The following is a 25559-nucleotide window of genomic DNA, read 5'->3' on the forward strand; positions in this document are numbered from 1 at the left end:
TGGTGGTTAAATCCATTAATGGCTATTAGCCAGGATGGGTAAGGAATGGTGTCCCTAGCCTCTGTTTTTCAGAGGATGGAGATGGGTGGCAGGAGAGAGATCACTTGATCATTGCCTGTTAGGTTCACTCCCTCTGGGGCACCTGGCATTGGCCACTGTCGGTACACAGTTACTGGGCTAGATGGACCTTTGGTCTGACCCGGTATGGCCGTTCTTATGTTCTTATGTTCTAACAGTTGGGAATGGGCAACCATCCCCATTAACCCATACTAAGTACCGTCCTGAGACTCGTTGCACTTACTTATTGGAAGATCAGGTTCTTTGATGACAGCCCGCACCACCTTGCTCTGTTGTTATCACTGTATCAACTAGAGATGGGCCTGAACCAAAACCTTGGAACCCAGCACCCCCATTCTTTGGGGTCAGAGTCTTGGTTGGGATCCAAATCTTTTTGCTCAGGCTCATCTCTATCAGTGACGGAGCCTGGCTGGGAAAGCCCTGGTGGAATTGAGAGAACTGACACTGAGGGGCAAGGACTGGCTCTGACAGAACATAGTGGAGAGATGAAGTCATCAGCATTGTGACTCCCATAATGATCTCACTCACTCTTATCTGCTGCTGACCAATGAGACCACTGTATGTCAACTGATCTCACAATCAGGATGTAGAGTTGTCAAGGTTCCCTCCCCACTCTGAACTTTAGGGTACAGATGTGGGGACCTGCATGAAAGACCCCCTAAGCTTAGGTTAACAGTAAGCTGCCACCACCAAGCGTGTTCCAAATCTTAGGGGAGAGCCACTTGGAACTCTGCCTTTCCCCAAATATTTCCCAAGTCTCTAAACCCCACTTTCCTGGGCAGATTTGAGACTAATTCCTCTCCCCCCAAGTCCTTACACCCCTTTTCCTGGGAAGGCTTGAGAGTATACCCTCACCAATTAGTCCTGGTGAACACAGATCCAAAACCCTTGGATCTTAAAACAATGAAAAATCAATCAGGTTCTTAAAAGAAAAATTTTAATAAAAGAAAAAGGTGAAAGGAGTACCTCTGCGAGATTAGAATGCAAGATAATCTCACAGACAAACAGATTCAAAACACGGAGGGTTTCCCTCTGGGCAAAACTTCAAAGTTACACAAAGAGCCCAATTTTTTCCTCCCTCTATTTTGCAAAAGAAATCACAAATAGAAAATAAAAGTAATCTAATACATTCCTTCTCTAAATACTCACTACCCTATAGGAGTGGGATGGCTCCTTCTTTCTCTGTGTCCGTCAAAAAACACACACCTGACACAGACAAAAGACTTTTTTATCCTTCCAGATTTTAAAGTATCTTGTCCCCTTATTGGTCCTTCTGGTCAGGTGTCAGCAGGGCCAGCTCTAGGTTTTTTGCAGCCACCAAGCAAAAAAAAATTTGGCTGCCTCCCCCCCCCCTGAATTTTTTTTGATTTTACACGTTTGCACTTTGCAGTTTTGTTTTGACTGTTTAAAATTTTTTTAAAAATGAAAACAGAGAATTTGTAGTTAGTGAAACAAAACCATTTCCTACTAATGTAATCTTAACATTTAATTTTAACAAAACCCTCCTGCCTGGCCCAACTCTTACCTTGCTGCGGATCTGGCCCGAGGCGGATTCAGCTCCAGTCACCACCGCTCCCAGGGCCAGGGGTTGGGGCTGCTGCTGGATCCCAGCCCCGCTCATCCTTGGTCTTGGCCCTGGCATGAGCTGGGCTCAGCCCAGGCTGCCGCTCTGCTCCCCTCTCCCCTCCCCTGGCAGGAGGTGGCGCAGAGAGGAGGAGGCGGGAAAAAGCCAAGGAAGAACAGCCCACCCGGGCATCATGTCCCTCCTGTCCTCTGCAGCTGGAGCAGGGACGCGCTACCGGCTCCCACCTCGGCGGTGGCCACTGCCTGTGGGAGAGCGGCGGGGACAAGCCGAGGAGGAGCGGCCCATCCTCTGCAGCCGGGGAAGAGCCGCGCTACTGGCTCCCGCCGCTCTTCCGCGGTCAGCGGCCACCACCCCCAAGGCGGAGCCGGTAGCACAGCCCTGCCCCGGCTGCAGAGGACAAGCCGCTCCTCAGCTTGTTCACACCACTCTCCCGCGGTCAGCAGCCACCCCCACTCCCTAGGCAGGATCCGGTAGCGCAACCCTGCCCAGCTGCAGAGGACAGGCTGCTCCTCAGCTTGCAGCAGCGCAAACCAGGGCCGCCCAGAGGATTCAGGGGGCCTGGGGCAAAGCAATTTTGGGGGCCCCTTCCATAAAAAAAAGTTGCAATACTATAGAATACTGTATTCTCGTGGGGTCACTGGGGAAAATTGCCACACTTGCCCCCGCCCCCGGTTGCCCTGGGAAAAATAAACATTTAAAAACCTTCTGCATCTCAGCACAAACCCAGTTTTGAGAATTTCTTTTCAAGTCACCTTTACAAGGTATCACTGGTTCTCAGCATCAGCTAGTGCTAAAAGGCACTAAAGCTCGTTAAAAAGGTTGTACAAATATTTTCCGTCAAAACTTTTTTTGGATCGAAAACTAGGGGTTTTTAAAAAGCAGAAAAAAATCACAATGTCTGCTTTCTTTCAAAATTTGTTGTGGTTTTTCTAATTGAAAAAGCTGAAATAATCTGCCAAAACCTGAACATGATTTGGGGTTTCAGAAGTGTGTGGCCAAATATTTGCTGCTTGCTGTGTTTGATTGTTTAAAGGAACAATAAAAAAAATTCTGCTTAAAAAAAATCCAAACCTTTTTTAATTTTAATGGAGTTACATGGCTTGCCTCCTTGATCTTCTCTGGCAAAAGCACACACAATAGACAGACAAAGACTTTCCTCCCTCCCAGATTTGAAAGTATCTTGTCTCCTTATTGGTCCTGTTGGTCAGGTGTCAGCTAAGTTATGTGATCTTCTTAACCCTTTACAGGCAAAAGAGGAATTCACCCTTAACTGTATGTTTATGACACACTCTAAAAGCTTATCAGATGTCACTGCTCAATCTGACGGGGGCCCTAGTAAGCCAAAGTTCTTCCAGCCCTTCTGGAAGGGTTTCGTCTTTGGTCAGAAGGACTTGTCTGCTTGCTGAATCAAAAGAAGGCCCTGAGTCAGTTTAAATGTGGAAGCAGCAAAGAATCCTGTGGCACCTTATAGACTAACAGATGTTTAAATGTGGACTTTTTATGCCAAACATCCTTTCTTAGTCAGTTGGTCTCTGGAAAACCTAGTTTGAACCAGTTTATGCAAGCGTCCCCAGGCATGGTACCTCTCTGGAGGTCTTTACAACCTGAGTGATTCACCTTAAATCACCATCCACTGCGTTTAGTTCCTGAAGGAGCTGTGGTATCATTCCCCATCACTCTCCTCCACTGCCCCAAGTTGCATACAGTCCCTGGCCCACAGTGATACATACACCATTCATAAGGTTAATACACTATGTATCCCCAGAGATACTGCACGAGGTTGCATCATATGTCCTAACAACCTAGTATGATATTAGTTTCTTTTGTAGCTGCATTGTATTGTTGACACATTCACTTTGTGATTCGCTATAATCCCCAGATCCTTTCCAGCGGTACTACTGCCTAGCTAGTTATTCCCTATTTTGTAGTTATGCATTTGATTTTTCATTCCTAAGTGTAGTAATTTGCACTTGTTTTTACTGAATTTCATCTGCTGATTTCAGACCAATCCTCCAATTTATCAAGGGCATTTCAAATTCTAATCCCGTCCTCCAAAGTGCTTTCAACCCCTCCCAGCCTGGTGTCATCTGGAAATTGCCTAAGTGAACTTTCGACTCCATTATCCAATTGATTTATGAAAATATTGACTAGTGCTGGACCCCGTGGGACTGCTGGACACATTTACCACTTTGAAAGTGTAGCATTGATAACTGTCCTCCAACCAGTTTTTCACCCACTATTTCCCTACCTGCACATGACTGAGTAGTAGAAGGCAGGCCAAGCACATACTTGGCTAAAATAATGTAGAAATATCTTGTGGTTATTCTGAAGAGCAGAAATACACTATTTTTCTTCTTTGCCCAAGGAGTGACTCAGTGATAGGTCAGAAGGAGGAATGTGCTCATCCCATCCAGCAAAAGTAATAGTTTCAGCCGGATATCTAGGCACTGGGACAGAGGCTGGGTGAGAAGCTGAGGGTTAAGGTAAGCAAGCTATATTTAGCAGGTGCCCCCTATGAGACTGAACTCAGGCCAGTGGGCCATTCAGGCTAGGCACAAGGAGCATACAGAAGCCTGTGTGGTTACAACTAAAGCTGGGTGATTTTTTTTGTTCAATCAAAACATTTAAGAAAAAATGTGCAGAAAAATGTTGTTTCATTCAACTTTTCCACTTAAATTAAAGTCTTTAAAAATGGTTTTCATTGAGCTTTTCCTCTCTTAGCCTTTCCTTCTCCTCGCCTCCTTTTCCCTCTCGGGGCGGGGAGAGAAAAAGGAAAAGAGGGGAAAAAAGAAGGCAGGGTAGAGGGGTAACAACAAATTGAAAACCTTGGAGGCTTTTTTGGTTCTTGTTTCACCAAGCAAAAAAACAAAAACAAACAAACAAACAAATAAAAACCCTGCTAAACGTTTCAAATGAAATGAGATGAGATTTTTTTAGAATCCCTGACCCATCCTGCTCCTTGTGCCCTGACAACCACCTCCCTAAGACCCCCCCCCCATGCAACCCCCCCTTCCCTGGCCCCTGACCGCCCCCCCCAGAACCTCTGCCCTCTCCCTGCCCCTTAGCCAACCCCCCGGCCCCGGCTGCTCACCCCCGCTCACCGCACGCCTCGAGAAGCGGCCCTGCCCAGCGCTGCAGCCACGTGGCTCCGGGGGGGGGCTGAGCTCTTCCCCGCCCAGAGCCGCGGGGTCAGGGGAGGAGCCGCTCGGCCCGGAGCTCGCAGCCCTGCCCCCTGACCACGCGGCTCGGAGCGGGGCGGGGCGGAGCTGAGCCCCCGCCAGGTGGCTGCAGCGCCGTTTAGGACGCACTGAGGCACCGGGCGCGAACAAGCGGAGGCGGGGCCGCGCTACCGGAACCCGCCGCTCTTCCGCGGTAAGGAGCCATCCCTGTCCCCCAAGCGGAGCCGGTAGCGCGGCCCTGCCCCGGCTGCAGGGGACGGCCACTCCTCGGCTCGCGGCGGCGGGATGAGCCGGGACCCCAGCCTTATGCCGCCCCCTATAGTTTGCCGCCCTAGGCACCTGCTTGTTTAGCTGGTGCCTAGAGCCGCCCCTGGGTGTCAGCTAGATTATGTGAGCTTCTTAACCCTTTACAGGTCGAAGAGGAATTAACCCTTAACGGTATGTTTATGACAAGAGTAGGAAGAGGAAATGAAGCAGTTCCCTTCCCTTCTCCTCCTCTCCATCTCCCTCTCCCAGGCTTGAGAGGCCCAGCTCCTCCTCATTGCCAAGTGGTGAAGCGAGGACTCACCAGGCAGGGACATGGGAAGAGGGAACAGCAGGAGGAGCTGGTGTCTGGCTAGGGAGATCCTGGGGCTCCCAGCGTTTTCTGCTAGTGGGTGGAACAGGAACAGTGGCAGATGGGGTAGAAGAGATGCCCAGCTGGGAGTCCCCTGTTCACCTTCTCTCCTCACTCAGCTGGCTCCCCAAACCCTATTGGGAAGAGGGGAAAAGGGACAGACTCCTGACTGCCTTCCCTGCCCTGCAGGGGAGAGGGGATGAAGTAGAGCAGATCAATAATCTGTGACTGATAGAGACTCTGCTGAAATGTCCTGGTCTAAAATACAAGCGCTGTAATGGAAGGTGTCACATTTCACCTGGTAGTATTCTGGCCCTGACTAATGGCCAGCTTGGCCGTTGCCGTAAGATAGAGCAGCTCTTGGACTGAGAATACTTGGTGCCTATAGTGCTCTTGCCCTACTCCGCTTTCCCATTTCCTGCAGTATGCCATCTAAACCAGGAGTGCAAAGGAGTTTGGCCTAGGGCCATTCCACCAGCTCTATACCGACTAGGAAAGCTTCTGACACTGGAGATGTTCCCCAAGCAGGGGCAGCTCTAGCTTTTTTGCCGCCCCAAGCACGGCAGTCAGGCAGCCTTTGGTGGCTTGCTTGCGGGAGGTCCGCCAGTCCCCTTCCGCAGGCAAGCCGCCAGACCGGTGGACCTCCCGCAGGCAAGCCTCCGAAGGCTGCCTGACTGCTGCCCTCACAGGGACCGGCAGGGTGCCCCCCGCGGCTTGCTGCCCCAGGCATGCGCTTGGAGCACTGGTGCCTGGAGCCACCGCTGTCCCCAAGGTGGGAGATCCACTGCCCTTGAGCAAAAGAGAATCAGGCCCACGTCCTGGACTAAGCAGTCGCAGAAAGAAGTGTTGATGACACAGGTTCATAAGCACCTGCTGTAAGTGTACGCGAGAAAGGATAGCACAGCCCAGTGTCACTCCTCTGTTTGCTCCATTAGCATCTGCAGAATATTAATAACAAACTCTGAAGGGTTGTTGTTTTTCACTGCAATGATCAAACACTTGTCTGAACAATAGAGAATTTCCCCTCCAGCCTAGGGAAATACCCGTAAGAATAGTCATAAATAGTTTTGTGTGGCCACATGGTTCCACATGCTGCATACTGGGAAATACCCTGAGAAAAGCCCACAGAAAGTAACAGACAAAACTCAATCTCTTTGTTGCGGAAAGGTGCTGCCACAAGCATGACTGCTGCTATGACAAGGCAGAGCGGGAAGGCTGCAGCCCCAAGATGCTGAGATACGAATGGACTTGTGAACACAATGCTGTGGTGTGCGGTAAGGAAATGACTCCACTTTCCTTGTGTGTTTTAGATTTATTCCATTCCCTTTACATTAGGGGCCATTTCTATTTAAATTTGTTTTGCTTGGGCCCTGCAAATGGAGCAGGAACATTTAAAAAAATCATGATTCTCTCTCCGTGACCTCGACTCCTTCCAAACTCCTTTAATCCCTTCCCTCCAGATCTTCACCTATGGAGGGACTATCTTGATGTAGCTAGTCAAGTTCAACCCCAAATGTGGGGGGTGGGGGTAGTAGCTACATGCAGATAAAACTACCTGTGCCTTGTCTCCACTTTGATTTGACTTTGGATTAGCTATCTTGATGTAAAAACACACCTATTTTTTGCTGTGAAAGAATAGCCATAGTGTGGCTGTGAGGCACAGCCGGAAGTGCACTAAACACAGGTGTGAATGTTGTGTGAGGATGCACTGATTCATGGTCCCTACAGTCACACCACAAACATGAGTTAAACAGAACTGAGCTAACTCTATGGTAAACCAAGGCAAGGCTGTGACAGCCTCCTCTAGCCCTTCTCTAATGCAGCAGCTAACAGCTCCTCCCTCACATAACCCCCAATGGAGATTAGTGATGCAAACACTGCATGGCTTCTCCTTGGGGCAAGTCACCTGCCCTAACCTAGAGCACAGCAGCCCTTACTGGTCCAGGGAGGTGTTATGGCTGACTCAATACAAATAAAAGGGAAGAATGATTTAATGCCAGAAAATGCTGAAGAGATTGAGCTGAACACTGGAAATGGAAATTAAAACTAGAGCTGTTTGCAGTGCCATCTATGGAGGGGCAGGGATAGCTCAGTGGTTTGAGCATTGGCCTGCTAAACCCAGGGTTGTGAGTTCAATCCTTGAGGGAGGCCTTTTAGGGATCAGGGGCAAAAATCTTTCTGGGGATTGATCCTGCTTTGAGCAGGGGGTTGGACTAGATGACCTCCTGAGGTCCCTTCCAACCCTGATATTCTATGATACTTGGGCTGTGGGTTAATAAATCACTTATTATCAGCCACTGAGTCATAAATACAAATATTTACAGAGGAACAAAATGGAAACTCCTTTTACAGTGGGACTTATTTTTTCCCCCTTTTGCTGCTACCATGCAATTTTGTTTGCTGAACAAAAAATGGAGATACCATTTTCTTCCATTCAAACATGCTTCAGAATGTGCTTTGCTCTGTCTTCTGCCCATCTGCATGTGAGAATCACATTCCATAAACACTCAAAATGTATGAAATACTGCAAGCTGCAAGGCAGGTTCAAAGGTATGAGTCCGCTCTCGCAGCAATAAGTGCCAAGCCAAACTGCTCTACTGAAACTGAAGATGTTGGGCATGCTACAGAGAGAACTTGAGAGGGGAGGGCAAGGCAAAAATAGAAAATTCTGAGGTGGGGCTCCCTCAGTCGCTCCTGTTGGTGTGGCACTCTGGATAACTGAAAGTCATTGGAACCCAAGAGTGAGAGAACCTAAGCATGAGAATGACTCTGTAGCCTGGTGGGCTGAGCATTCATGAAGGAGACCCAGGCTCCAGGCCTCCTACTCCAAGTACTCATTAAATATTTATCTACAGTGAAAAAGTTTCAGCAGCAGAGACTGAGGAAACACCCACCCCCAACACAATAGTGCAGTAGTTAGAGCGTTCATGTAAGAGGTTTCAAATCCCTTCGCCTCATCAGATGAAAGGGGGACATAAACTGAGGGTCTCCCACATCCCAGGTGGGTGCCCTAACCAGAGGGCTAAAAGTTATGAGGAAGCTGTTCCCCATCCCCACTTCTTGCAAAAAATGCCTTATGTGTCCACCTCCAAAGAGGGTTCACAGCTGAGAGTGGCTAGCAGAAATAGGTGCCGATCTACACGAGATGGGCTTAGACGGCTTGTGGATCACATTTTAGGGCAACGATTTCTCTACATCCATTGTATTGGGAGCCTGGGTGCCTAACTCAGTCTTTGGAGATTGCAATGTGTTCCTGTGATTTTCTAGGTGCCTAAAAGTTTGGTGATGTGAACTGGGTGTCCCAGCACCTACATACCTTTGTGATTCTAGGCCTAAAAGTTTTTACTGAGTTTTATTCTGTACCCTGCAAAGCCAGGAGAGCTCTGGAAGAGGAAGCAGGGTTCCACTCCTCCTTGAGCACCATTAGTGGAATTGCTTACTAAGTTCCAATCAATTATGCCTGTGCAAACCCTCAACAACAAAGGGGCTGTACAGGGGGCCACTGAAAATCTAATTTGGCCTGCAGATCCTTTATGACAGGGGTGGGCAAACTATGGCCTGGGGGCCACATCCGGCCCTTCAGACATTTTAATTTGGTCCCCAAGCTCCTGCCAGGGAGCGGGGTTGAGGGCTTACCCCACCCCATGTATACTGTGACTCCATGCAGCTCCCGGAAGCAGCGGCATGTCCCTGCTCCGGCTCCTATGCGTAGGGGCAGCCAGGGGTCTCCACACGTTGCCCCTGCCCCAAGCGCCATGCCTGCAGCTCCCATTGGCCAGGAACTGTGGGAGCTGTAGGGGTGACACCTGCAGATGGGGCAGCGTGCAGAACTGCCTGGCCATGCCACCACATAGGAGCAGTTGGGGGACATGCTGCTGCTTCTGGGAGCTGCTTGAGGTAAGCGCCGCCAGGAGCCTGCACCTCCCATGCCCCAACCCCCTGTCCCAGCCCTGATCCCCCTCCTGCACCCCCAGCCCCTCATCCCCAGCCCCATCCCAGAGCCCACACCCCCAACTGGAGCCCTCACCCCCCCACACACCAACCTCAAGCCCAGAGCCCGCTCCTGCACCCTGACCTCCTGGTTTCTGGCCCCATTCCACAGCCCACACCCCAGCCAGAGCCCACACCCCAGCCCCCAATTTCATGAGCATTTATGGCCCACCATACAATTTCCATACCCAGATGTGGCTGTTGGGCCAAAAAGTTTGCCCACCCCTGCTTTATAAACACCACTTATGGTGTTTCTGAGAAGGAAAGCTCTCAACTTGATTCTCAAATGCATGTTGAATTGCCAGGGCTGAGAGCTGAGAAAAACACCTTCTTGTAAACGGAATCACCTTTCAGAACAGAAGCAAAGTTTAATATATGCAGCATTTTGCGCGGCGGTGGAAGAAGAGGAGTAACCCCATTACAGATGCTTATAATAAGTACAAAGTGAAAGGCTGGTTAAAAAATGATTTAGGTGCAAATTTTCAAAAAGGGTCACTGAATTTGGGTGAAAACTGAGGCTATGGCTACACTTACAAATCTGCAGCGCTGGTAGTTGCAGCGCTGGTCGTCCAGCTGTGCAGGGCCAGCGCTGGTGTGTGGCCACACTCACAGCTACCAGCGCTGCAGTGTGGCCACATTTGCAGCATTTGCAGCGCTGTTGGGAGTGATGAATTATGGGCAGTTATCCCAGCATTCAAGTGGCAGCAACGTGCTTTTCAAAAGAGGGGGGTGTGGGGCAGTGTGACAGGGACCGGGGGGGGGGGAAGAGAGAGTGGATTTTTGGAACTGACACTGTGCAAAATCAGAAAATTTTCCCACCCCCTTACTGTTAACTGCAAACAGCCTGCATCCAACATACTCTCTTTCCCCCCTCTGCCCCCTCCCCCCGTTTCTCTCAAGCAAAGCAAACACTCAACCCCTGTGAATGACTCCTTTTCTCACTGCTGGTCAAGCAAAATGCAAACACTCAACCGCTGTGAATCATGCAGGGAGGAGGATCTCATTTGATTGTTCACAGATTGATCACAGCAAACAGGAGCTGATAAGCAGCTCCGGTAGAGCAGCTCCGGTAGCAACGGAGCTCCGGAGGTTCACAACAAAACAAAGAGAGGCTGCATAACAAAACAAAGGGAGTAATTTATAAAAGCATTCTGGGATACATCCTTATACCCTGGAGGCCAATAACAGCGCTGGTGTGTGGCCACACTTGATGACCAGCGCTGCAGCACCAGCGCTGCAATCCTTATTCCCCATGCTGAGTGAGGTGTACGGCCAGCGCTGCAGCCAGGGAGTTGCAGCGCTGGAAGTGCCCTGCAGGTGTGGCCACTTACTAATTGCAGCGCTGGAAAGCCTCCATCAGCGCTGCAACTTGCAAGTGTAGCCATACCCTAAGGCACTCAACCCTCATGACCACTTAGAAAGATGAGTTGAACATGTATTCAGTGGGTATCATATGGCGGGCACCGTTTTCTAGACACTGCCAATTTGCTGCTAGCTATTACTGTCTGATGCTCGTGGTCCGATTTGAACTGTTCATCCTCTGTTGTCATTTTCTTTTTCAGATACACTGACAGATAGATGCCAAAAAATGGTGTGCCAATGCGACCAAGAAGCAGCCAAGTGTTGGGGCACAGCCTCTTATAACCCACATTATGTCCTCTGGCCAGATTTCTTATGTGGACAGACTACTCCCACGTGTCATGTTAGTTAAAAATTGGGGGACAAGACTAATCTTCCGGGGACATTTTTCTAATTTCTAAGATACTGTAATAAAATTGTTCATCTTTGATCAAGACTGATAGTGGTGTTAGAGAATTTCTGGCAGCCTGGCGATGGTGGGGAGGAGAAAAGGATTGGTTAGGCATCTCCTCGATATTTGGAATTAAGGATCAACCCCCCCATACACCTCCTTAGTTGAAGAGGGCCAAAGACATCTAATAGCGCACCACAGCAACTCCACACTGCAGTTATAGATAGAAAGAAAAAGTGTCAACAGCAGCCACTGGCATGCGGTCCTTTTACATTGCCTTCCATTGAACCCCCATACGTTTTGGAAAGCACGGGGCCAGGGGTGCTCTATTTGGCTGTCTTTAATTAATTCCCACTGATGGCTACGCTGTCTATCAAAGCCCCAAAATAGCCCATTCTGGAAGTGCAGAAGTCATACTTTAAGTATGGGGGCTCCTGGAGATGGGTAGACAGGCATCCTCATTTTCTCTATCATGGGGGACAAACTGCCAAAGGGCATGGTCACTTCTCTTTGTAAAGGAACCTGGACTCCTGGCAGGAGCCGTGGTCAGGGCAAGAACTGAACATTTGCCAGATTTTTGTCTCTCTAAAAGTCCTGACCAACAGTCTCTTCTTTTTGTCATCTCACTTCACACAGCTGGGAACACTTCTCAGAAGAACCTCAGAGGTGGGAAGAGAGTCACATTTTTCTTTTTCTGTTGTAGGGGCAGTAACCATTCATGGTTTCTACCCATAGGCTCGTCAAATCCTGGACACACCTGAGTGTATAGTTCCACTGCTTCACATTTTAGGCCTTGATCTGCTTCTGTCCTGTACAGATCTTAGCTTATCCCACTTTCTCTGCTGTATATGATTGCCTTCAGAAATATTAAATCATGCAACTGAGGTTGTAGACAGCATTATTCATGTTAAAGCAATCCATTCCACCTCATGTAAAAGTTTCTCATTCTACTTTTAGTTGAGTCCTTTATTTTTTGGGTCTCTATCCCACGTTTGAGTTGTAGCACCAGAGAATGGACATGATGTCAGCTTAATCTCATCATCCAACATGAGGCTGGGTGGAACTGCAATGTGGTAGGTGGCTAGTCATGAAGGTTTTAGCAGAGTGTGATAGCCTGCATACCACAAGAGAGACCCAATTGTGTGAATGGAGCCTGCCCAGAGATGAGGGCCTGGGAATTTGTGCCTGAGGTGAAAATGTGGTCTCTTTATATGAGAGACCTCTAGGAGCGTCAGGGTGCATGTATAAAGGGTGAGACTTTCAAAAGTGCTCCACATTGGCCTAACTCTGCTTCCATTGAAGTCAATGATGAAATGCCTATTGACTTCAATAGAAGTGAAGTTAGGCTAATTCCCAGTGCTGTTGACACACAGAATCCCTACTGTGCTCCAGGGAACTCACTTGACCTCAGAGGACAGACCTTAACATGAGAGATCTCCTGGAGCCTCTGAAAAGCCCTTGACTGAATTACTCCCACGCTTTGTAAAAGGTTCAAACTCTATCTGGAATGTTTCTAGACCACTGTAAGAGTGTTAATGTTGCCTTTAATTGTTTTATTTTGTTAGAGGCTTGAAATCCCTTTGTTTTCTGCCTAATAAATCCTCTGGGTGTGTAAAATCAACCCTCAAGAGTACTTCAATTCCTTTGGCCAGGGTATTGCAAAATGGCTCTTCCTCTACCTCTACATTCCTTCATTATAAGAGCTCACCATGACAACCAAGTAAACAGAACAAGGTAAACTATACTGGGTGGTGCTGATAGGTTAGAACATTGACTTTCCTTGATCCCCTGGAAGGAATGCATTCAGGACAAATAATATGAGGGTACCAGTTAGCAACTGGTGAGATTGAGTATTTCACTCATCCATCAGTCTCTGTTGAAACAGGTGCCAGGTTTTATGCAAGAATTTTGTGGCTGAAAATGCTAGGGCACTACCTTTTAAAACAAGAAACAATGCAAGGAAAGATCCAGGGTGACGTATAAGAAATACACCTATTCTTCCAAGATACGTTGTTAAGTTAACCAGGACTGTAGCTAATAATAAGGTTAACCTCTTATAAAAGGCTGTTTTGGTCTATGCCAGTGGTTCTCAACCAGGGCCCCGGGGTCCCCTGGGGGGCCATGAGCAGGTTTCAGTGGGTCCGCCAAGCAGGGCAGCATTAGACTTGCTGGGGCCCAGGGCAGAAAGCTGAAGCCCCACTACAGGGGCTGAAGCCTGGGGCCCTGAGCCCAGTCACCTGGGACTGAAGCTGAAGCCTGAGCAGTGTAGCTTTGTGGAGGCCACGTGGCGTGGGGCCCGAGGCGATTGCCCTGCTTGCTACCCCCTAATGCCAGCCCTGGCTTTTATATGCAGAAAACTGTTGCTGTGACACAGGTGGGCTGTGGAGTTTTTAATAGCATGTCGGGGGGGGGGGGGGGGTTGTGAACCCCTGGTGCATGCTATATGAGGAAGTTGACCATACTACTGTGTATGTAAAGGCAACAGTAAAGAGTCAGCATGTACTGAAAGCAGGCATTGTACTGAAGCAAACATTTTTATTACAGCTATAGACAGCACACATGGATAGCTCAAAAAACTGCCCCTTTTGGTTCACAGAATGTGACAAGTTATGACACACATGGAAGAAACTGTTTAGTCTTCTGGTATTTTCTGTAACCATGCTGCTTGAGTTATGCTGTGCAGGAAGGAAGAGAGAACAAGTTAGTGATGTGGATATAATACAACACAGCCAAGTATCCTACAACCACTAAACTATCATAGGCGTCGTAGAAGCAAATGCGTTAGTGAAGTCTACCCATTCATGTGGTTTGGAATGCAAAGTCTTGAAGCAAAAGGGGCTACCACTTGGGGAGCTATTCCTAGAATCAGACAGAGGACTTAGGCCAGGGGTGGCCAACCTGTGGTTCTGGAGCCACATGCGGCTCTTCAGAAGTGAATATGCAGCTCCTTGTATAGGCACCAACTCCGGGGCTGGAGCTACAGGCACCGACTTTCTAATGTGCGGGTGGGGGGGAGCTCACTGCTCAACCTCTGGCTCTGCCACCAGCCCTGTCCCCACTCCACCCCTTCCCGCCCTTTCCCCTCAGCCTGCACTGCCCTCGCTCCTCTCTCCCCCACCCCCAGCCTCCTGCATGCCAGGAAACAGCTGATCGGGAGGTGCGGGGAGGAGCGGGAGGTGCTGATCTGTGGGGCTGCCGGTGGACAGGAGGCGCTGGGAGCGGTGGGGGAGCTGATGTGGGGGCTGCTGACGTATTACTGTGGCTCTTTGGCAATGTACGTTGGTAAATTCTGGCTCCTTCTCAGGCTCAGGTTGGCCACCTCTGACTTAGGCAGTCAAGGTGGTAATTAATATTCAACAGAGTGGAATGAAACAGAGCAGTGTACTGACTGCGAGCCCTTTCTAGGACTGACCATAAGGTGGCAGCACTGCTTTAGAGGAAGAGGTGTGTATGTGTGTGCGGTTAGAGGAAGAGGTATACAAGTGTGTGTGTGTGCACATCGCTTTGGAGGAAGGTGTGTGTGTGTGTGAGAGAGAGAGCGAGAGAGTGAGCATTGCTTTGAAGGCAGGAGTGTGTGAGTGGCCATGGCCAGATTTCTGAAGTGCTCAGAATCAACAATTGGCCAGATTTTCAAAAGAGCTCAGCTCCCATTTGTCCAAATAAATAAGGTTTTCAGAAGTGCTCAGCTCCTATTATGACACTTAGCTAAGCACTTTTGAAAAATCTGGCCACTTCTTTTGTCACCTAAACAGGAGTGAGCAGCTTTGAAAATTTGGCCCTCTGTACCACTGTGATCTTTTGCAGCCACTGGGAGAAAATCCATGTAAGGTCTAGGGTGAGAGTAAGAACGGTAGTTCAGACTGAAGCGGGCAGGGGAAGGGATTGAAGACAACTCAGTATTTCTGAACGGTCTGGGTCTATTCAACATGTACCTTTGTGTGGGAGTTTGTGGGCAAGGCAATCCTTCCAAGTTTTTTGTAGGTGAATGATGTGCTGTGTCCACATAGGCTGTTAAATCCAGCGTAGGTTTGTCTGAAAACCAGACACAGACTTACATCTGTCTTTGTCACTGGATTTCACCAGGACTGTCCAGCTAGCCTGCTCCTTGCATGATCCCTGCCCAGTCTGTGACTGCTAAGTGGCTAAATCTACAGGAGTTCTAAAGGTACTTTGGACACATGTAACATGTTGTCTGTGTTTTATGAGAAGCTCATATTTTTATAGTAACTGATCCGAGAATTCATTGTCTCTTCCATACCTTGGTGAGGTGCTTGTTTTATGCACAGGAGACACTTCCTCAACCGAGGAGTTAGAACTATAATCAGAACCACCAAACCTCCTATACCGGCTGCCACAACTCCAATGATTGTTCCAATGGATTCTTCTATGCCAAACAACCCTGGGGAAAGAGGCACAGTGACACAAGACATATTACATGGAGCTATATGTCCATGTAGGATAGTACACAGGAGAAGTTCCTGATTTCTACAGTATCTTGCCGAGGATGTTGCCTACTGTGATACAGATTATATGGATTTCTTGATGGGCAAGAAACTGCAGGTCTCTACAGCAGAGAGAGTATAATCCACTGCAGATCATGTGGATTTATTTCAGCATAGGCAGGAAGCAGCAATACACTATGGGGACTGGAGACAGTGTATTGCACACTGATTTCTTTCAGTGCAGGGCTGTAGGCTGTACTATGCTGTGAGGTGATAGTGAATTATGAATCAGGCTGCATTCATAGGGGTCTCCCCTGTATTCTTCATGTACTCGTAAGGTATGAGCAAACAGTAAAGAATACCTTGCAATATTCTGAGTATTGTAACTTTTCTGCAACTTTCCAAAGGAGACAGCACCAAAGAGGGATCAGAACTGAAGACATTTGTTTCTCACTGGGACCTGGGGGCAATCACCACCACTTGACTGGTAGGTAGAGATGTGACACTTCCACATTCTTTGGGATCATTACATCCTGAGGTTCTGGGTCAGAATTCACTGGAACTGAGTATTGCTTGGGGGACATAGAAGGTCTCTGATCTGGGGAGGGTGGTAGAATGGAGAGACAGCAAGAGGAAGTGTGTCTTTAGGAAGAAGGAAGTGAATGGCATTTTATCTTTACATCTGAAATGCAATAATTTCCCCAATGAAACTGCCAGATTGATGCACAATCAGACCTAGGTCACGTATTCATTACATCCCTGTTTGCTGATAAATTTACCATGCACTAGAAAATGTGGACAACATTGTTCACTGTGATGGCTGCAGGACAGATACTGAGGTCCTTAATCAGTTTTAAATAAGTCATCAATTAGGAAAGCTCCCATTGACATCAATGGGAGTTGTCTGAGTAAAAAAAACTAGACCTCAGAATTTGGCCATGATTCATCATTTCTTAAGTTAATTCCATTGACCCACTCATCTGTTTAAAATTAAGCATCCTTTGCAGAATAGTGCTAGGGTTGCTCCCCATGCTTTAAGATAAGCATCTGTGAATCAGGGCCTACATGCAGAGGAGGCAGCTTATCAGCAGGTGTCATTAGTTTAAAGGCCTTTGCAATGGACCTCTTTTACAACCATGTAAAATGGGACAGAAGGAAAGCAAAGTGCTGGAAGAATTTGTCTGAAAGGACAGTCAGAAGGGAGTGGAATAGAGGGAAAGGAATTGCTTAAGAGAGATACAAGAATAAAGGAATTAAAGCGAGTTAAGGCAAACATTAGGCAGAGCTTCAGGAAAAATGTCTTAACATGAAATCTATTACAATGTACAAAAACCTCCCATGAAAGGTGGGGAAATGCGAAAACTAGTGTGGGCATAGCCAAGAGAATATATTATGGGGAACCACCCTGTAGTTTGATACACAGTTTGGCCAAAAGATGGACTAGTCAACCTAATAGATCTTTTCCATCTCTAAAGCTCTGATTTATTTAGATCCGTTTTAGGAGGACCAAGTTTTGTGGTAAATAATGTCCATTGTGAGTTAGATTTCTCTCAGGGTATGTCTACATTTCGCACTAGATCGATGGGCAGCGATCGATCCAGTGGGGGGTTGATTTATTGTGTCTAGTCTAGATGCAATAAATCAACCACTGAGCACTCTCCCTGTCGACTTCGGTACTCCACCGGAGCGAGACGCATAGGCGGAGTTGATGGGGGAGGGTCAGCCATCAACTTACCACAGTGAAGACACTGCAGTAAGTAGATCTAAGTACTTCGACTTCAGCTACATTATTCACGAAGCTGAAGTTGCATAACTTAGATTGATTCCCTCCCCTGCAGTGTAGACCAGGCCTCATTCTCTGGTCTCTTTCATTCAAGCATATTGCTGAACTGATGCATTCCACTGCCCCAGAAAGATGGAAAGGCAGCTACATTGGTCATGAAGCACATGTTGTGGGGATGACGTGTTAATGAAGCTATCAAAACAAACAATGTGAGATTTCACCAGACAAAGGCCAATATCTTGTGAGAGGCATACTCTATACTGTCACAGTTATTTTACCAATTAGTATCAGCTCCAGGCCTCCTCTTCCATCTACTAGTGCACAAACCAACTTCAAGGGGCGAAAAAGAAGAACTGAAATGAACACAAAATATTACCCAATGCTCTCCTGATCCTGAGCTTTGTACCACTCCCCATCACCACCTTCCCACTGGACAGTGTCACTTGGCAGAAATAAATGCCGTGATCACTGGCTGTCACATTGAGGATAGTCAGGGAGGCATCTCCTTGCGATAAGTTCCCATGTATGAAAGCCCTGGAGTAGTTTGTCAAGACAGTCACATTGTTCTCCAGTAGGTCCCTCTGCCCCTTTTCATCCACTTTGTACCACTTCACTGTCAGCTTGCTCAGGGATGGGCCCCAGGGACTGTGAAATTGACAATTCAGGGCCACAGTTTCACCCTCTTTGGCTTTCTCCTTGACTGGGATCTGAGCCACAAATGGATGCCATGGCTCAGGGGTGGTCACCACTAGGGGCAGCACCGCTGTGTGAGCAGTAGCAGGAGAGTTGAGGGTGATGGTTGCGTTCTCTTTTGCTGCATCTTCAGCACAAATGAAGACAACTGCACAGAAAGAAAGATGAACGGTTTTGAGGTTAATAGTAGGGTTGCCAGGAACGCCCAGTCAAAAAGGGACCCTGGCATCTCTGGTCCAGTCGGCAATGCAGTGGGGCTAAGGCAGGCTCCCTCCCTGCCCTGGCTCTGCACAGCTCCCGGAAGTGGCTGACAAGTCCCTGTAGCCCCTAGCTGCAGGGACAGCCAGGGAGCGTCCGCGTGCTGCCCCCGCCCCTAGTGCCAGCTCTACAGCTCCCATTGGCCGGGAACCGCAGCCAATGGGAGCTGCAGGGTTGGCGCCTGCAGTGCAGGCAGCGCGCACCATGCAGAGGCACCTGCGCACCCCTGTGCCTAGGATCCAGACATGTCAGCTGTTTCCGAGAGCCGCGCAGAGGCAGGGCAGGCAGGGAGCCTGCCTTAGCCCCACTGCGCCACTGACCGGGAGCCGCCTGAGGTAAGCACCACCCAGCCGGAGCCCGCACCCCAAAAACCCTGCCCCAGGTTGTAATTCTCTCCTCCATACTAACTCCCTCCCAGAGCCCACACCCCAACCCCCTGCTCCAGCCCTGAGCCCCCTCCTGGAACCCACACCCTGCACCCCAACCCCCTGTCCCAGCCTGAGCCCCCTCCTGCACCCAAACTCCCTCCTGGAGCCTGCACTTCTCCTGCACCCCAACCCAAGCCCTGAGCACCCTCCCACATCCAAACGCCCTCCCAGAGCTCGCACCCCCTCTTGCATCCCAACCCCTTGCCCCAGCCCTGAGCCTGCTCCCACAGTCCGAACCCCTCGGCTCCAGCTCAGAGTCCCCTTCTGCACCCTGAACCCCTCATTTCTGGCCACACCCTGGAATCTGCACCCTAAGCTGAATCCTTCACCCCTCCCACACCCCAACCCCCTGCCCAAGCCTGGAGCCTCTTCCCGCACCCTGAACCTCTCATTTCTGGCCCCATCCTGGATCCCGGACCCCCAGCTGGAGCCCTCATCCCCTCCTGCACCCCAACCCCCTGCCCTAGCCCAGTGAAAGTGAGTGAGGGTGGGGGAGAAGTGAGCAACAGAGGGGGAGGGGACTCGGGGAAGGGGCAAGGTAGAGGGCGGGGCAAGGGTGTTCGGTTTTGTGCGAGTAGGACGTTGGCAACCCTAGTTAATAGTGGAACAATGGGAGCTGCTAGGTACTTAGCACAGCTGAAAAGCAGGTCACTTACTTAGGTGCCTAGATATGGACTTAGGAGCCTAAGTTTAGGCAACCATTTTTTAAAATCTTGGCCCAATTGTGTGTGAACTGATGGAACCTCCAGCCCAAGTGTCTGTTCAAATGAGTTTAAGGGTGAATGTGAATATTTCCCACAGCTCTCGTATTTCCCTCTCATTAACTTTTAAATACATCATCTGCCCACTTTCTACCCGGGAGAACCTGATTTTTATCCACACTGCCCTCAACTCTAAGTGCACCAGGCAAAGTAGAGCACTGGTCAGAGGGGAGAGGCGACAAAATGACTGAAGATGAGAAATTAAAAGGGAGGGAAGAAGAGAGTTCAACCAGCCAAGAGAGCCCAACAAGGAAGGCAACTGAGCTGAATAATATTAGGTAGCTCCTTTATGGGTCATGGTATGGCAGGAAGGACAAGGATGGGTCTTGCTTTGATGTGTGCTCAACAGAAAGGTGACAGGTAATCAGCCCATTCAGTCTCCCTCCTTCAACGGAATGAAGGTTGGAAGCCGACAGTATCCGAATGTCCCACACTGTTTTGACAGCTGGCATCTTGAAAGACAGAAGAGGTACTCAAGAACACTGCCAACAGACTTTTATCTGTTTATTAACAAGTCTGTTGACAGTACCCAGGGTTATGTTCAAAACCAGAGAAGAGGCAGCACTACCCTGCTGCTATTTATATGTATAAATAGTAGAGATGCTATGCAGGGATTTCAAACCGCATTTCCCCAGGCTGCTGCTAATCATAGTATCAAAAAGCCAGGAGCTCTGGGACAGCTGAGTGTGCCTCATTTCTGGAAACAAACCTCAGTGCACAAAACAAGAAGAATCTTTTCCCTCTGAAATTCCTAACTGGAACAACTGGATGGGGTGCCAAGCACGAAAACAAAACAGCAATAGAGGGTTTAGAATCCATATTTAAAATATTTTTTATTTTCTTAAAAAACCAGTTCCCGTTCCCCCAATAACCACCTACAGAATATCATGGAATACAAGACATTACATGGCAAGGGGCTGATTTTCCATTGCCTTGAGACTGCTGTTGCCATTTACAGAGTGCAGAGTGAGTTAAGAGGATGTCAAATGCTATCATTCTCCTTTGGTAGTATTTGATCCTCATGCTGCCCTCACTGGGCACAGTTGAACATGATGACCCAAGGTGCAAAGCAAAAGAGAATCAAATCTCTAGTCTCCAGGTTACGAGTGATCAATTAGAGTGGCTTCTCCAATACACACACACACAAAATCTCTTTTGTGTTTATGTGATGCTGTATGAGTGGATATGACCATGACCATTTATATAATTGATATTACCACTTTATACAGTTGCGACAAATCTTGGAGAAAGTATATCATGTAAGGTGTCAATGCAAAAGTTATGATTCGCTAAGTATGATTATTCTGTTTATATACATGTATTATCTTTGCATCTGAAGTTATGAATATTGGCTATGCACTGGTAGCTTACGCATGTGTGGTATTTGTGGGTAACACCCACCAGATAAGATTTACATCAAGGCCATATAGCTATGTGTTGATGGCCCACTAAGGACACTTCACTCTAACAATGGGCCATAGAAGAAACTCATCCCACCCAGTAAGCCTGCCTGTGGATTCCTCAGCAAGAATATGGGCAATGGCTGCCGCTGTGAGTATCAAAGCATGCAAGGACATGTGATATGCTCATGTGACCCTGGACTCCATCTTGAGCCAGTAACTTTCCACAAACTGGGCTGTGAGCTTTTTTTTCTTTTTTCTTTTTTTGAGACAGTAAATTTCCAGGCACCTGGCAGAGGATCTAAAAGTCCCCTGAGATATCTCCATTTTTCCTCTTTCCTGTCCTGATTCTCTGGATTTACAACTAAAAGGAGTATTTTGAACTATGTACTGAGGACCTTCCAATCTTTGGACATTACCAGAGACTACAAGCTAGCACTGTATATCATCATTGCTACAAACCTGATATAAGAACTTTGCAATTATTTGTATGTATATGATCTAGTAACTGTTACTAACTTTCTTCTTCTTTTATTACTAAACTTTTAGTTTTTAGTTACTAAAGGATTGGCATCAGTGTGATTATTGGGTAAGATCTGAGTTATATATTGACCTGGCTAAGTGGCTGGTCTCTTAGGATTAGACAAACCCTATGTTTGAATAAATTGGCTTTCAATAACCACTCATCATAGAGTCTAGCGTCTGGGTGGTGAGACTAGGGCTGGAATGCCTAAGGAGACTGCATTTTTGACATCCTGTTAACCAGTGTGGTGAGACAGAAGTTTACTTTTGTTACTGGCTTGGTATAATCTAATGAGAGAATAACCACCAGTTTGGGCTGAGTCTGCCCAATTTCCCAGCAGTTTGTCCTGAATCTGGCATTCTCAGCTGTGACCCACTGAGGAACAATGACAGTTTATAATTAGAATTATTAATTATTTGTGTTATGGTAGTGGCTAGAGGGCCCAGTCATAGGGCCCCATTATGGTAGGTGCTGTACAACACAGAACAAAAAGACAGTCCATGCCCTGCACCAAAAAACTTACAGCCTGTGTGTAAGACAGGAGGCAACAGATGGATACAAAGATGGGGAGAGTACAAGGTAGTTGTTTGTAAAAGATCCTAATTGGCTACAAAACAGTTACACGGTGCTTACATTCTGAAATGCTTTACAAAATGTGCTGTACAACAGCCAAAGCGGTTGCCTGTGAGGTAGCAGTCCACATACTAGAGAACAGCATGATAGTAGCACAGCATACCAGTGGCTGTAGTGTCCCCTGGTGATATAGAAGAGGCGGGACTCAGTTGTAATGAATATAAAAGTGATTTTTTTTTATTGAGACAACCAGATATATACAGTAGCTGTGATTCTCTCAGGCTCTCTTGCTCCCAGATTGGCTAATACAGCCTGTGCTGCCTCATGTCACCATGCAAGATGGCTGCTGTGTCACACCCCAGAGGTGGCTGCATTTCTGTGGTGAGTGAATAATCACTGTACATGCAGTCTATAAAGCTCTTTAGAATGAAAGCCATTTCAGTTAGTAACAATATTCTTTACTTCCTATTCCTAACAGTGACAGTTCTCTGTCAAACAGCTGCCCCATTCCACTCCAGAGCTCCAGGTCAGTGCTGAGTTAGGCCATATTTTAAGGATTCCTATAAAGCATTTTGGAAATAGAGGCATTTCAGTGGGAAAGATATTCTCCTTCACTTCCTGCCCCAAACTGTTCTGCAATGTTGTTGCAGCGCTTTGGAGTTTCGAGTGTAGCCAAGCCCTCTGTATAAACACGAAAGCTTGTCTCTCTCACCAAAAGAAGTTGGCCCAGTAAAAGATATAACTGCATCCGCCTTGTCTCGCTAATGAACTGTTGCTTTAAGAGTGGTGAGCACCTCTGCATGCCAGCTTTCAGGAGAAGTCCGAATTGTTTTGTCATTAAATAGCCATTCTTTCTTCCTATCTATTTTGAGTATCCTACTCTTAGGGCAAATCTACACGTAAACCGATGCAGCTGCGGCACTTGTAGCACTTTGATGAAGATGCTCTAAGCCAACAGGAGAGCTCTCCCGAGAGTTGGTAGCTATGGCAGCGGGAGAAGCTCTCCCACTGAAATAGCGCTGTCTACACAGGGGGCTAGGTCAATATAATTACGTCGCTCAGGAGTGTGGATTTTTCACACCCCTGAGTGACATTGTTATACTGATATGGGTCTGAAGTGCAGACCAGACCTTATTTCATATGTCCATCTGCAGTATGATTAGTCTATTTTCCATTTACTGAGTAAAAAGGTACCATTTTTACATTGGCACTTTTCTAATCATAACTGCACATTAATTGTGTTTTCTAACATCATCACTGTTCACCATGAGTTTTACTTCCACTTTGATATAACTGACCTTGTCATCTGTTGTGATCCTGTATCTTTGTCTCAATATACATCACTGAGATTGCAATTAATCACTAAGAATCAGAACCCAAAAGAGTGGTCTGTGTCTTTTAGTGCCAGCTGTGTTTTGGATCTTCACTGTGAAGGTCACAGCACAGACTTTTTTTTTTCCATGTTGCGCAACTGGGAAGTGACTAGTTCATTGATATTTAAATAGACAATGCCCTTATGTTGGCATCCAGGAATATTTCTTGCCAAATGCTTTGTTGACTCTGCCACTAAGCTCTTTTTATTCCATTCTTTTCATTAGTATAGAGATGGGTATCTCCACCTGTCATGTGGAAGTCAGGTCTGATTCCCCGATGGGGACAAGCTCTGTGTTTTTTTGCTTTTAAGATACTTAAAATTAGGCTGACCAATGCACTGGGAAATATAGTGCAGGGGACAATCCTCTCGGGCCAGGAGGAATGCATTAGGGAACCTATAAGTAATTTTAATATAAAGGTGAGATTTTCATATCTAGGGGCGGGTCCTGAGGAGCACACAAGGCAGGTTAAAGGGGGTGGGGTGGCTCAAAGATGGAATAAAGTTTACTTTTGCGCTACCCCAAACTCTACTCCCTGGAGCAGTGGTCCCCAACCTTTTTGTGACCAGTAGCACATTCATGTTTTCAGAAGAGCGTGGCGGGCGCCAACAATTTTTCAAGGCTTATTTTGTATTTGTACATTAAATAATACGAAAAACATCACATTTAATATTCTGCCCATTCTGGGTTGAAATAATACGTACGTCGTCTCTTATTTGAGCCACTCATTTTGGGGCAAAATGTTAAAAAAATAATAAATTGCAAAGCACAAGAAAACAGCAGTATCAACGCAGGAAGAATACTCACATACAGGGCTGGCTCCAGGCACCAGTGGAACAAGCAGGTGCCTGTGTCAGCACATGCTACGGAGCAGCATTCGGTTCATTCTGCAGAGGCAGAGCGGTTTTTTTTGTTTGGTTGGTTTTTTGTTCTTTTTTGGCAGCAGTTCTGGGCAGTGCAGGGAGAAGCCTGAAAGAAGCTGCGCAGCCTGCAACCATGGAGTACTCTGTCCCCAGCAGGCAGGGGGCCCTGTCATCTCTCCCCTGCTGGGCACTAGGCGGGCTCCGCACCTGCCGGGGACAGAGAACACTGGCGCATGCAGCCCTGGAGTTCTCTGTGCCCAGCAACCGCAGGGCCGCGGCTTCTTTCCCCTGCTGAGCACTAGGTGGGCGCACATAAATGCTCTGGCGGGCACCATGTTGGGGACCACTGCCCTGGAGTAAATCTGAGCAGCCTATGGGCGTCTTTAACTTACGCCAGATGCAAACAACCTCAATGAACTAAAATGGTAGCTGGAGATTGGCACAGGGCATAGGTCTCCTGGTCATGCCCCCATTCCTTTGGCCATACCTACTGAATGGACATTTGAGAGGGGAGTGGAAAAAAGTCATTATACCAGGTCTCCACCATCAGAGAATTCCCCTACACTACAGCAACTGGTTATGCTGGCTTTACAGCTGGGATCTGCCAGCAATCTAATGCAATACGGTCACATCACATTCCAGGATCTGACCCCTAAATTCTATAATTAAGTGATAAATGACTGTATATACCTCTGCTTAATTTATAAGAATTTTTAGCTGAGGTTGGCTTTGGAAAATTAATATTTATAACTGTTCTGCGAACACACTGGGTAGCTAATATGTCAGAAAAACAAACAAGCCATAAAGCTTCTACTAATGAAGGTACATAGCCAGCCTTCTCAAGAACTAATGGAAATGGAAAGATACATTTCCCCTTTGGGATGAAACGCAAAAAGCATGCCTATGAGGTAAATAGGAATGGATCTATAAACAAGAATGTGTTTTTCAATGCAAAATCCAGTACTGAATTTGACCCACAAAGTTCCTTCTGTATCCTGAGAAGTCCTTAGGGGAGAATGGCTTAAAAACAAAAAAGCCTCACAAACCAAATTTCAGAAATAAGCCAAATTCCTCCAGATTAAGGAAGATGTTTAAACAGATCAGCACTTACCCATCTGCAAGAAGAACAGGAGAAGAGGCACTGCAGAGACGTAGAAATTCCCAGCTTGCTGTTTCATAGCTGATGAAGTATATAGTCAATTTGCCCTAGCCTGTCTCTCAGATCGTATGGGCAAAAAAAAATCTCTGCTGTTGCAACAGGAGT

At 47.5% G+C, this 25559-nt stretch overlaps 2 protein-coding genes and 1 long non-coding RNA gene across 10 annotated transcripts in view; 1 reads left to right on the forward strand and 2 right to left on the reverse strand.

Annotated features, from left to right (window-relative positions):
- LOC120383868 overlaps positions 1-555 on the reverse strand; it is a 36438-nt gene extending 35883 nt beyond the window's left edge. For 3 of the 5 annotated variants that reach the window (XR_005588561.1, XR_005588556.1, XR_005588559.1), the window contains exon 1: positions 302-550. This is a non-coding gene — a long non-coding RNA (uncharacterized LOC120383868). Of the gene's footprint in view, positions 1-301 lie in introns of all 5 variants that reach the window. The other 2 variants (XR_005588557.1, XR_005588558.1) reach the window with 1 other exon arrangement.
- The window catches only part of LOC120383866 (phospholipase A2-like), a 34765-nt gene extending 23522 nt beyond the window's left edge, over positions 1-11243 (forward strand). The window contains exons 1-3 of one of the 4 annotated variants that reach the window (XR_005588551.1): positions 1982-1999; positions 6626-6732; positions 11011-11243. Coding sequence is in view for 1 of the 4 variants with exons in the window: in XM_039502165.1 (XP_039358099.1) it covers positions 6626-6732; positions 11011-11159 (256 nt within the window). In the remaining 3 variants the exon portion in view is untranslated. Of the gene's footprint in view, positions 1-1981; positions 2000-4925; positions 5036-5252; positions 5281-6625; positions 6733-11010 lie in introns of those variants that run through there. The other 3 variants (XR_005588550.1, XR_005588552.1, XM_039502165.1) reach the window with 3 other exon arrangements.
- A 2505-nt stretch (positions 11244-13748) lies between these two features.
- LOC120378571 lies at positions 13749-25559 on the reverse strand. Its single transcript, XM_039497126.1, has 4 exons — positions 25407-25559; positions 17800-18264; positions 15457-15597; positions 13749-13873 (listed from the first exon to the last, which is right to left on the reverse strand). Exons 1-4 carry the CDS (start codon positions 25471-25473, stop codon positions 13869-13871), a joined length of 678 nt encoding a protein of 225 aa, XP_039353060.1. The 5' UTR covers positions 25474-25559; the 3' UTR covers positions 13749-13868.

Source organism: Mauremys reevesii, linkage group 1 (assembly GCF_016161935.1).
Source record: "Mauremys reevesii isolate NIE-2019 linkage group 1, ASM1616193v1, whole genome shotgun sequence".
NCBI lineage: Eukaryota > Metazoa > Chordata > Testudines > Geoemydidae > Mauremys > Mauremys reevesii.

What these genes read in the sequence shown, in the direction of transcription:
- LOC120378571 (XM_039497126.1), bottom strand. Translation starts at nt 25,473, where the DNA reads ATGAAACAGCAAGCTGGGAATTTCTACGTCTCTGCAGTGCCTCTTCTC. An exon ending in CCTGTTCTTCTTGCAGATGG is followed by an intron (nt 18,265 to 25,406) that starts GTAAGTGCTGAT and finishes CTTTCTGTGCAG; the next exon opens with TTGTCTTCATTTGTGCTGAA. An exon ending in CAGGATCAGGAGAGCATTGG is followed by an intron (nt 15,598 to 17,799) that starts GTAATATTTTGT and finishes CTCTTTCCCCAG; the next exon opens with GGTTGTTTGGCATAGAAGAA.